The 13,247-nt window shown below is 30.7% G+C and overlaps 1 protein-coding gene across 6 annotated transcripts in view; it reads left to right on the top strand.

Moving 5' to 3' along the window:
- Window positions 1-13,247, top strand: part of plekhg5b (pleckstrin homology domain containing, family G (with RhoGef domain) member 5b) — a 178,084-nt gene that overhangs the window by 151,247 nt on the left and 13,590 nt on the right. For all 6 annotated transcript variants that reach the window (XM_061902683.1, XM_061902681.1, XM_061902685.1 and 3 more), the window contains 5 exons: window positions 4,890-5,027; window positions 5,096-5,215; window positions 5,297-5,429; window positions 7,083-7,198; window positions 7,267-7,454. In XM_061902683.1, the coding sequence (XP_061758667.1) occupies window positions 4,890-5,027; window positions 5,096-5,215; window positions 5,297-5,429; window positions 7,083-7,198; window positions 7,267-7,454 (695 nt within the window). The remainder of the gene's footprint in view (window positions 1-4,889; window positions 5,028-5,095; window positions 5,216-5,296; window positions 5,430-7,082; window positions 7,199-7,266; window positions 7,455-13,247) is intronic.

Here is a 13,247-nt window from a genome sequence, read left to right as displayed (position 1 = left end):
TACGTGTTTATTACATGTTTATTACATGTTTGTCTAATCAGTGGCATGGTAACTTTGTCTGTTACGTGTTTATTACATGTTTATTACATGTTTGTCTAATCAGTGGCATGGTAACTTTGTCTGTTACGTGTTTATTACATGTTTATTACATGTTTGTCTAATAAGTGGCATGGTAACTTTGTCTGTTACGTGTTTATTACATATTTATTACATGTTTGTCTAATCAGTGACATGGTAACTTTGTCTGTTACGTGTTTATTACATGTTGATTACATGTGTGTCTAATCAATGGCATGGTAACTTTGTTACGTTGCGTGTTTATTACATGTTTATTACATGTTTGTCTAATCAGTGGCATGGTAACTTTGTCTGTTACCTGTTTATTACATGTTGATTACATGTTGATTACATGTTTGTCTAATCAGTGGCATGGTAACTTTGTCTGTTACGTGTTTATTACATAGTTATTACATGTTTATTACAAGTTTGTCTAATCAGTGGCATGGTAACTTTGTCTGTTACCTGTTTATTACATGTTTATTACATGTTGATTACATGTTTGTCTAATCAGTGGCATGGTAACTTTGTCTGTTACGTGTTTATTACATGTTTATTACATGTTTGTCTAATCAGTGGCATGGTAACTTTGTCTGTTACGTGTTTATTACATGTTTATTACATGTTTGTCTAATCAGTGGCATGGTAACTTTGTCTGTTACGTGTTTATTACATGTTTATTACATGTTTGTCTAATCAGTGGCATGGTAACTTTGTCTGTTACGTGTTTATTACATGTTTATTACATGTTTGTCTAATAAGTGGCATGGTAACTTTGTCTGTTACATGTTTATTACATGTTTATTACATGTTTGTCTAATAAGTGGCATGGTAACTTTGTCTGTTAGTTGTTTATTACATGTTTCTTACATGTTGATTACATGTGTGTCTAATCAATGGCATGGTAACTTTGTTACGTTTCGTGTTTATTACATGTTTATTACATGTTTGTCTAATCAGTGGCATGGTAACTTTGTCTGTTACGTGTTTATTACATGTTTATTACATGTTTGTCTAATCAGTGGCATGGTAACTTTGTCTGTTACGTGTTTATTACATGTTTATTACATGTTTGTCTAATCAGTGGCATGGTAACTTTGTCTGTTACGTGTTTATTACATGTTTATTACATGTTTGTCTAATAAGTGGCATTGTAACTTTGTCTGTTACGTGTTTATTACATATTTATTACATGTTTGTCTAATCAGTGACATGGTAACTTTGTCTGTTACATGTTTATTACATGTTTATTACATGTTGATTACATGTGTGTCTAATCAATGGCATGGTAACTTTGTTACGTTGCGTGTTTATTACATGTTTATTACATGTTTGTCTAATCAGTGGCATGGTAACTTTGTCTGTTACGTGTTTATTACATGTCTATTACATGTTTGTCTAATAAGTGGCATGGTAACTTTGTCTGTTACGTGTTTATTACATGTTTATTACATGTTTGTCTAATAAGTGGCATGGTAACTTTGTCTTACGTGTTTATTACATGTTTCTTACATGTTGATTACATGTGTGTCTAATCAATGGCATGGTAACTTTGTTACGTTGCGTGTTTATTACATGTTCATTACATGTTTGTCTAATCAGTGGCATGGTAACTTTGTCTGTTACGTGTTTATTACATGTTTATTACATGTTTGTCTAATCAGTGGCATGGTAACTTTGTCTGTTACGTGTTTATTACATGTTTGTCTAATAAGTGGCATGGTAACTTTGTCTGTTACGTGTTTATTACATGTTTATTACATGTTTGTCTAATCAGTGGCATGGTAACTTTGTCTGTTACGTGTTTATTACATATTTCTTACATGTTGATTACATCTGTGTCTAATCAATGGCATGGTAACTTTGTTACGTTGCGTGTTTATTACATGTTTATTATATGTTTGTCTAATCAGTGGCATGGTAACTTTGTCTGTTACGTGTTTATTACGTGTTTATTACATGTTTATTATATGTTTGTCTAATCAGTGGCATGGTCACTTGTTTATAATATGTTTATTACATGTTTGTCTACAGTGGCATGTCATTTGTTTATTACATGTTTATAATATGTTTATTGCAAGTTTACCTAATCAGTGGCATGGTAACTTGTTTATTACATGTTTATTACATGTTTGTCTAATCAGTGGCACGGTAACTTTGTCTGTTACGTGTTTATTACATGTTTATTGTATGTTTGTCTAATCAGTGGCATGGTAACTTTGTTACGTGTTTATTACGTGTTTATTACATGTTTATTATATGTTTGTCTAATCAGTGGCATGGTCACTTGTTTATAATATGTTTATTACATGTTTGTCTACAGTGGCATGTCATTTGTTTATTACATGTTTATAATATGTTTATTGCAAGTTTACCTAATCAGTGGCATGGTAACTTTTTTATTACATGTTTATTACATGTTTGTCTAATCAGGGGCATGGTCACTTGTTTATTACATGTTTATTACATGTTTGTCTACAGTGGCATGTCATTTGTTTATTACATGTTTATTACATGTTTGTCTAATCAGTGGCTTGGTAACTTGTTTATTACATGTTTATTACATGTTTGTCTAATCAGTGGCATGGTCACTTGTTTATAATATGTTTATTACATGTTTGTCTACAGTGGCATGTAATTTGTTTATTACATGTTTATTACATGTTTGTCTAATCAGTGGCTTGGTAACTTGTTTATTACATGTTTGTCTAATCAGTGGCATGGTAACTTTGTCGGTTACGTGTTTATTACGTGTTTATTACATGTTTATTATATGTTTGTCTAATCAGTGGCATGGTCACTTGTTTATAATATGTTTATTACATGTTTGTCTACAGTGGCATGTCATTTGTTTATTACATGTTTATTACATGTTTGTCTAATCAGTGGCTTGGTAACTTGTTTATTACATGTTTGTCTAATCAGTGGCATGGTAACTTTGTCGGTTACGTGTTTATTACGTGTTTATTACATGTTTATTATATGTTTGTCTAATCAGTGGCATGGTCACTTGTTTATAATATGTTTATTACATGTTTGTCTACAGTGGCATGTCATTTGTTTATTACATGTTTATAATATGTTTATTGCAAGTTTACTTAATCAGTGGCATGGTAACTTGTTTATTACATGTTTATAATATGTTTGTTACAAGTTTGTGTAATCGGAGGCATGGTAACTTGTTTATTACATGTTTATAATTTGTTTATTACAAGTTTGTCTAATGGGTGGCATGGTAACTGGTTTATTACTTGTTTAAATAACTAATCAGTGGCATGTTAGACGTTCATTACATGTTTATAATATGTTTATTACACGTTTGTCTAATCGGTGGCATGGTAACTTGTTTATTACTTGTTTATAATATGTTTAATACATGTTTGTTACAAGTTCATCTAATCAGTAGCATGGCAACATGTTTATTACAAGTTTGTCTTATCAGTGGCATGTCATTTGTTTATTACATGTTTATATGTTTATTACATGTTTATAATATGTTTATTACAAGTTTATCTAATAATCAGTGGGATGGCAACATGTCTATTACATGTTTATACTATGTTTATTACAAGATTATCTTATCAGTGGTATTATATGTTTATTACATGTTCAGTGGTATCATATGTTTATTACATGTTTATCTATCCAGTGGCATGTAATTTGTTTATTACATGTTTATAATGTTTATTACATGTTTATATGTTTATTACATGTTTATAATATGTTTATTACAAGTTTGTCTAATCGGTGGTATGTAACTTGTTTATTAAATGTTTATAATAGGTTTATTACAAGTTTAATCGGTGTTATGGTAACACGTTTATTACATGTTCATAGTATGATTATTACATGTTTATATTATGTTTTTTTTACAAGTTTGTCTAATCAGTGGCATGTAACTTGGTTATTACATGTTTATAATATGTTTATTTCAGGTTTGTCCAATCAGTGGCATGGCAACTTTTTTATTACATGTTTACAAAATGTTTATTACAAGTTTGTCTAATCATTGGCATGTAACTTGGTTATTAAATGTTTATAAAATGTTTATTACAAGTTTGTCTAATTAGTGGCATGGTAGCTTTTTTATTACATGTTTATGATATGTTTATTACAAGTTTATTCAGTGTCATGGTAACTTGTTTATTACATGTTTATGATATGTTTATTACAAGTATGTCTATCAGTGGCCTGGTAACTTGTTTATTACATGTTTATAATATGTTTATTACATGTTTATGTTTATTACAAGTTTGTCTAATCAGTGGCATGTAACTTGTTTGTTACATGTTTATAATGTTTATTACATGTTTATATTATGTTTATTACAAGTTTGTCTAATTGGTGGCATGGTAACTTGTTTATTAAATGTTTATATTATATTTATTACAATTTATCTAATCGGTGGTATGTAGCTTGTTTATTACATGTTTATAATATGTTTATTACAAGTTTTTCTATCATTGGCATGATAACTTGTTTGTTACATGTTTATTATAAGTTTGTCTAATCAGTGGCATGTAACTTGTTCATTACATGTTTATAATATGTTTGTTACATGTTTACCTATTTAATACAGTTTCATTATTTACATCACACGTTTATTCTGTTATTACATGTTTATTACCTATGTATTACACTTTAATTTTTATTGCACATTCTTTATTACATGTTTGTCTGTTAAACTGTATTGAAATAGGGCATTATTAATATTTCACGCTATGTTTATTACATGCTTGTTATACCTGTTTAATCCAAATGTTTTTATTACACGTTTATTACCAGTGTATTACATCACTTGCCACCTGACGGCGTGTGTTTGTGGCGCCCAGGTGGCCGCGGTGGAGAGCTTCATCGACAGCATCAACTCGCACATGCGCCAGCGTCAGGAGCGGCAGAAGCTGGCCACCACGTGCGCCCGCATCGACTCGTACGAGGCGGTCGAGGGGAGCAGTGAGGAGGTGGAGAAGGTGAGGGGGAAAAACAAAACAAAAAAAAACAAAACAACACAGCCGTGGCTAAACTTGTCCCGCCTCAGATCCTCAAGGAGTACAACCGCTTCGACCTCATGGCGCCCATGAGGGGAACGTCGGCGGAGGAGACTCGCCAGCTCCACCTGGAGGGCGCTCTGAGGATGAAGGAGGGCAAGGACAGCCGGGTGAGGACCACGCCCACGCCCTTCCCTCGCCGCCCAAGATTTAACGAGCCTTAATGACCTTAACGAGCCGCCTTTGTGCAGATGGACGTCCACTGCTTCCTCTTCACCGACCTGCTGCTGGTCACCAAGCCCGTCAAGAGGCTGGAGAAGGTCAAGGTCGTCCGCCAGCCTCTCCTCATCCACAACGTCGTCTGCAAGGAGCTCAAAGACGCCGGTGAGAGGACACGCCCGCGCGTTCAAACCCCGTTTCCATATGAGTCGGGAAATTGTGTTAGATGAAAATATAAACGGAATACAATGATTTGCAAATCCTTTTCAACCCATATTATGTTGACTATGCTACAAAGACAACATATTTGATGTTCAAACTGATAGACATTTTTGCAAATAATTATTAACTTTAGAATTTGATGCCAGCAACACGTGACAAAGAAGTTGGGAAAGGTGGCAATAAATACTGAAAAAGTTGAGCAATGCTCATCAAACACTTATTTGGAACATCCCACAGGTGTGCAGGCTAATTGGGAACAGGTGGGTGCCATGATTGGGTATAAAAACAGCTTCCCCAAAAAATGCTCAGTCTTTCACAAGAAAGGATGGGGCGAGGTACACCCCTTTGTCCACAACTGTGTGAGCAAATAGTCAAACAGTTTAAGAACAACGTTTCTCAAAGTGCAATTGCAAGATATTTAGGGATTTCAACATCTACGCTCCGTAATATCATCAAAAGGTTCAGAGAATCTGGAGAAATCACTCCACGTAAGCGGCATGGCGGGAAACCAACATTGAATGACCGTGACCTTCGATCCCTCAGACGGCACTGTATCAAAAACCGACATCAATCTCTAAAGGATATCACCACATGGACTCAGGAAGACTTCAGAAAACCACTCTCATTAAATAATGTTTGTCGCTACATCTGTACGTGCAAGTTAAAGCTCTACTATGCAAAGCAAAAGCCATTCATCAACAACATCCAGAAACGCCGCCGGCTACACCGGGGCCAAGATCATCTAAAATGGACTGATGCAAAGTGGAAAAGTGTTATGTGGTCTGACGAGTCCACATTTCAAATTGTTTTCGGAAATATTCAATATCGTGTCATCCGGACCAAAGGGGAAGCGAACCATCCAGACTGTTATCGACGCAAAGTTGAAAAGCCAGCATCTGTGATGGTATGGGGGTGCATTAGTGCCCAAGGCATGGGTAACTTACACATCTGTGAAGGCACCATTAATGCTGAAAGGTACATACAGGGTTTGGAACAACATATGCTGCCGTCTAAGCGCCGTCTTTTTCATGGACGCCCCTGCTTATTTCTGCAAGACAATGCCAACAGCGTGGCTTCGTAAAAAAAAGAGTGCGGGTACTTTCCTGGCCCGCCTACAGTCCAGACCTGTCTCCCATGGAAAATGTGTGGCGCATTATGAAGCGTAAAATACGACAGCGCAGACCCCGGACTGTTGAAGGACTGAAGCTCTACATAAAACAAGAATGGGAAAGAATTCCACTTTCAAAGCTTCAACAATTAGTTTCCTCAGTTCCCAAACGTTTATTGAGTGTTGTTAAAAGAAAAGGTGATGTAACACAGTGGTGAACATGCCCTTTCCCAACTACTTTGGCACGTGTTGCAGCCATGAAATTCTATGTTATTATTTGCAAAAATAAATAAAGTTTATGAGTTTGAACGTCAAATATGTTGTCTTTGTAGCATATTCAACTGAATATGGGTTGAAGAGGATTTGCAAATCATTGTATTCCGTTTATATTTACATCTAACACAATTTCCCAACTCATATGGAAACGGGGTTTGGAGAAGAAGTCATGAATGTACATAAAAGATGTTCTTTATGTTCCTTTGATGAAGGTTCCTTCATCATCATCTACCTCAACGAGTTCAGGAGTGCGGTGGCCGCCTACACCTTCCAGGCCAACAGCGCCCCCCAGGGGAGGACGTGGATGGAGGCCATCTGCAGCGCGCAGGTGGGCGTCGGCTCGCTCTCGCCAGTCTTGGCCTTTGTTCTCACCCGACCACTTTTTCAACCCGACAGAATCAACTCCAGAGGCTGCGGACCGAGGAGGCCATCAGACAGCAGACTTTAATCCAGACCAGAAGAGAGGAGGAGGAGGAGGAGGCGGAGGAAGACGAGGAGGAGGAGGAGGAGGAAGATGATGAGAGCGCCAACGACTCCAATGCAAGTTCTCCAAGTCTGAGACGCAAGGAGCAGCACAAGCTGAGGTAAACTGAAGTGACCTTAGTCTTCTACCAGGACTGTTTGTACTCTGCAATGGACGTGTTGAACCTGGCATAACAAAGATCATCTATTTAGTCTTTAACAAACATTAAAGGGTTTAAACAACTTTTTGGAAAACTTAAAATATTTAATTTTAAACCACATGTAAACATATTTTCACCACATATAATGCATTTTTGTAAACAAAGATCATTTGGTCTTTAACAAACATTACAGTGTATAAATGCATTTTCATAAATTTGGGAAAAATGTTAAAATATTTAGTCTTAAACATCATGTTTTCTTGAATTTAGAAAAGTTCTTTAACAACATGTAAACATATTTTCGGGACATAACGTATTTTTGTAAACTAAGATCATTTGGTCTTTAACAAACATTACAGTGTATGAATGCATTTTCATAAATTTTGGAAAAATGTTAAAATATTTAGTCTTACACAACATATAAACATGTTTTCTTGAATTTAGAAAAATTCTTAAACAACATGTAAACATATTTTCGGGACATATAACGTATTTTTGTAAACAAATATAATTTAGTCATTAACAAACATTACAGAGTATAAGCATCTTTTTGGAAAACTGTTAAAATATTTAGTCTTAAACATGTAAATGTATTTTTGTCACATATAATAAATTTTTGTAAACAAAGATCATTTGGTCTTTAAAAAACATTACAGTGTATTTTTGTAAATTTGGAAAAATGTTAAAGTCTTAAACGACAAACATATTTTCGTAAATTTGGAAAAATTTTAAAATATATAATCTTAAACAACATACAAATGTATTTTCACCACATATAATGCATTTTTGTAAACAAAGATCATTTGGTCTTTATCAAACATTACAGGGTTTAAACAACTTTTTGGAAAAATGTTAAAATATTTAGTCTTAAACAACATATAAACATGTTTTGTTGAATTTGGAAAAATTCTTAAACAACATATTTTCGGAACATATAACGTATTTTTTGTAAACAAAGATCATTTGGTCTTTAACAAACATTACAGTGTATTTTTGTAAATTTGGAAAAATGTTAAAGTCTTAAACGACAAACATATTTTCGTAAATTTGGAAAAATGTTAAAATATTTAGTCTTAAACAACATACAAATGTATTTTCACCACATATAATGCATTTTTGTAAACAAAGATCATTTGGTCTTTATCAAACATTACAGGGTTTAAACAACTTTTTGGAAAAATGTTAAAATATTTAGTCTTAAACAACATATAAACATGTTTTCTTGAATTTGGAAAAATTACTAAACAACATATTTTCGGAACATATAACATATTTTTTGTAAACAAAGATCATTTGGTCTTTAACAAACATTACAGTGTATTTTTGTAAATTTGGAAAAATGTTAAAGTCTTAAACGACAAACATATTTTCGTAAATTTGGAAAAATGTTAAAATATTTAGTCTTAAACAACATACAAATGTATTTTCACCACATATAATGCATTTTTGTAAACAAAGATCATTTGGTCTTTATCAAACATTACAGGGTTTAAACAACTTTTTGGGAAAATGTTAAAATATTTAGTCTTAAACAACATATAAACATGTTTTGTTGAATTTGGAAAAATTCTTAAACAACATATTTTCGGAACATATAACGTATTTTTTGTAAACAAAGATCATTTGGTCTTTAACAAACATTACAGTGTATTTTTGTAAATTTGGAAAAATGTTAAAGTCTTAAACGACAAACATATTTTCTTAAATTTGGAAAAATGTTAAAATATTAGTCTTAAACAACATGTAAACATATTTTCACCACATATAATGCATTTTTGTAAACAAAGATCATTTGGTCTTTATCAAACATTACAGTGTATAAATGCATTTTCAAAAATTTTGGAAAAATGTTAAAATATTTAGTCTTAAATGTTTTCTTGAATTTGGAACAATTCTTAAACAACATGTAAACATAATTTCGGGACATATAACGTATTTTTGTAAACAAAGGTCATTTAGTCTTTAACAAACATTACAGGGTATAAGCATCTTTTCGGAAAACTGTTAAAATATTTAGTCTTAAACATGTAAACGTATTTTTGCAACATATAATACATTTTTGTAAACGAAGATCATTTGGTGTTTACCAAACATTAAAGTGTATTTTTGTAAATTTGGAAAAAGGTTAAAGTCTTAAACGAGATAAACATATTTTCGTAAATTTGGTAAAATGTTAAAATATTTAGTCTTAAACAACATATAAACGTATTTTCGCTACATAAAACGCATTTTTGTAAACAAAGATCATTTGGTCTTTAACAAACATTACAGTGTATAAATGCATTTTCATACATTTTGGAAAAATGTTGAAATATTTAGTCTTAAACAACATATAAACATGTTTTCTTGAACTTGGAACAATTCTTAAACAACATGTAAACATATTTTCGGGACATGACGTATTTTTTTAAACAAAGATCATTTAGTCTTTAACAAACCTTACAGTGTATTTTTGTAAATTTGGAAAAATGCTAAAGTCTTAAACGACATAAACATATTTTCGTAAATTTGGAAACATTTTTAAATATTTAGTCTTAAACAACATGTAAACGTATTTTCGCCACATATAATGCATTTTTGTAAACAAAGATTATTCGGTCTTTAACAAACATTACAGTGTATAAATGCATTTTCATACATTTTGTAAAAATGTTAAAATATTTAGTCTTAAACAACATATAAACATGTTTTCTTGAATTTAGAAAAATTCTTAAACAACATGTAAACATATTTTCGGGACATAACGTATTTTTGTAAACAAAGATCATTTAGTCATTAACAAACACTACAGAGTGTAAGCATCTTTTTGGAAAACAGTTAAAATATTTAGTCTTAAACATGTAAATGTATTTTTGTCACATATAATAAATTTTTTTAAACGGAGATCATTTGGTCTTTACCAATCATTACAGTGTATTTTTGTAAATTTGGAAAAATGCTAAAGTCTTAAACGACATAAATATATTTTCGTAAATTTGGAAAAATGTTAAAATATTCAGACTTAAACAACATATAAGCGTATTTTCGCCACATTTAACGTATTTTTGTAAACAAAGATCATTTAGTCTTTACCAAACATTACAGTGTATTTTTGTAAATTTGGAAAAATGTTAAAGTGTTAAACGACATAAACATATTTTCGTAAATTTGGAAAAATGTTAAAATATTTAGTCTTAAACAACATATAAACGTATTTTCGCTACATAAAACGCATTTTTGTAAACAAAGATCATTTGGTCTTTAACAAACATTACAGTGTATAAATGCATTTTCATACATTTTGGAAAAATGTTGAAATATTTAGTCTTAAACAACATATAAATATGTTTTCTTGAACTTGGAACAATTCTTAAACAACATGTAAACATATTTTCGGGACATGACGTATTTTTGTAAACAAAGATCATTTAGTCTTTAACAAACCTTACAGTGTATTTTTGTACATTTGGAAAAATGCTAAAGTCTTAAACGACATAAACATATTCTCGTAAATTTGGAAAAATGTTAAAATATTTAGTCTTAAACAACATATAAATGTGTTTTCGCCACAAATAAAGCATTTTTGTAAACAAAGATCAGTTGGTCTTTAACAAACATTACAGTGTATAAATGCATTTTCATAAATTTTGGAAAAATGTTAAAATATTTAGTCTTAAACAGCATGTTTTCTTGAATTTAGAAAAGTTCTTAAACAACATGTAAACATATTTTCGGGACATAACGTATTTTTGTAAACAAAGATCATTTGGTCTTTAACAAACATTACAGTGTATGAATGCATTTTCATAAATTTTGGAAAAATGTTAAAATATTTAGTCTTAAACAACATATAAACATGTTTTCTTGAATTTGGAAAAATTCTTAATCAACATGTAAACATATTTTCGGGACATAACGTATTTTTGTAAACAAAGATCATTTGGTCTTTAACAAACATTACTGTGTATAAATGCATTTTCATACATTTTGGAAAAATGTTAAAATATTTAGTCTTAAACAACATATAAAAATGTTTTCTTGAATTTAGAAAAATTCTTAAACAACATGTAAACATATTTTTGGGACATAACGTATTTTTGTAAACAAAGATCATTTAGTCATTAACAAACATTACAGAGTATAAACATCTTTTTGGAAAACTGTTAAAATATTTAGTCTTAAACATGTAAATGTATTTTTGTCACATATAATACATTTTTGTAAACGGAGATCATTTGGTCTTTACCAAACATTACAGTGTATTTTTGTCAATTTGGAAAAATGTTAAAGTCTTAAAAAAGTCTTAAACGACATAATCATTTTTTCGTAAATTTGGAAAAATGTTAAAATATTTAGTCTTAAACAACATATAAACATATTTTCGCCACATATAATGCATTTTTGTAAGCAAAGATTATTTATTCTTTAATAAACATTACAATGTATAAACGTATTTTTGTAAATTTTGAAAAAATTTTAAAATATTTAGCCTTCAACAATAAATAAACATGTTTTCTAAAATTTGGAAAAATGTTAAAATATTTAGTCTTAAACAACATATAAACATATTTTTTCCACATATAATGCATTTTTGTAAACAGAGATCATTTAGTCTTTAACAAACATTACAGGGTATAAACATGTTTTTGTAAATTTTGGAAACATTTTAAAATATTTAGTCTTAAACAATAAATAAACATGTTTTCGTAAATTTGGAAAAATGTTAGTCTTAAACAACTTACAAATGTATTTTCGCCACATATAACGCATTTTTGGAAACAAACATAATTTAGTCTTTAACAAACATTACAGGGTACAAACATCTTTTCATAATGAATAAGCATCTTTTTGGAAAAATGTTAAAATATTTAGTCTTAAACAACACACAAACATGTTTTCGTAAATTTTTAAAAACTGTAGTATTTAGTCTTAAACATGTAAATGTATTTTCGCCACAAATGATGCATTTTTGTAAACAAAGATCATTTAGTCTTTAACAATCATTACAGTGGATAAAAAACATGTTTTTGTAAATTTTGGAAAAATGTTAAAATATTTAGTTTTACACAACATACCAACATGTTTTTGTAAATTTGGAAAAATGTTAAAATATTTAGTCTTAAACAACATGTAAACGTATTTTCGCCACATATAACACATTTTTGGAAACAAAGACCATTTAGTCTTTAACAAACATTACAGTTTTTTAAACGTATTTTTGTAAATTTTGGGGAAAAAAGTTAATTATTTAGTTTTAAACAACATGTAAACATATTTTCGCCACATATGCAGCATGTTTGTAAACAAAGATCATTTAGTCTTTAACAAACATTTCAGTGTATAAACATCTTGGTAATGAATGAGCATCTTTTTGGAAAAATGTTTAAATATTTAGTCTGAAACAAAATATAAACTTATTTTCGTAAATTTGGAAACCTTTTAAAATATTTTGTCTTGAACAACATTTAAACGTATTTTCGCCACATATAACGTGTAATAAGAAATGTTACATCTTATCTTTTAACGCATTCAAATGTTTCCAAAAATAAAATAAAAAATGTAAAAAAACTCTCAAATTCCGCAGCCATACAACTTCGTATGCGAAACATGCTAATTTTTAGCATGTTTATGTTCGTATGCTATCATTAAAGTGCCAGCTTTTTGAGCTAATTTTGCAACCGTTTACCCTAGAGTCTTATACCTTGGTATACGACACTTGTTCACTGCACGCATGCTAATGTTAGCATGCTAGCATTAGCATGCTAATGTTAGCAT

The sequence above is a fragment of the Nerophis ophidion genome, linkage group LG06 (assembly GCF_033978795.1).
Source record: "Nerophis ophidion isolate RoL-2023_Sa linkage group LG06, RoL_Noph_v1.0, whole genome shotgun sequence".
Taxonomy (NCBI): domain Eukaryota; kingdom Metazoa; phylum Chordata; class Actinopteri; order Syngnathiformes; family Syngnathidae; genus Nerophis; species Nerophis ophidion.
This window is presented reverse-complemented; position numbering and strand designations above follow the sequence as displayed.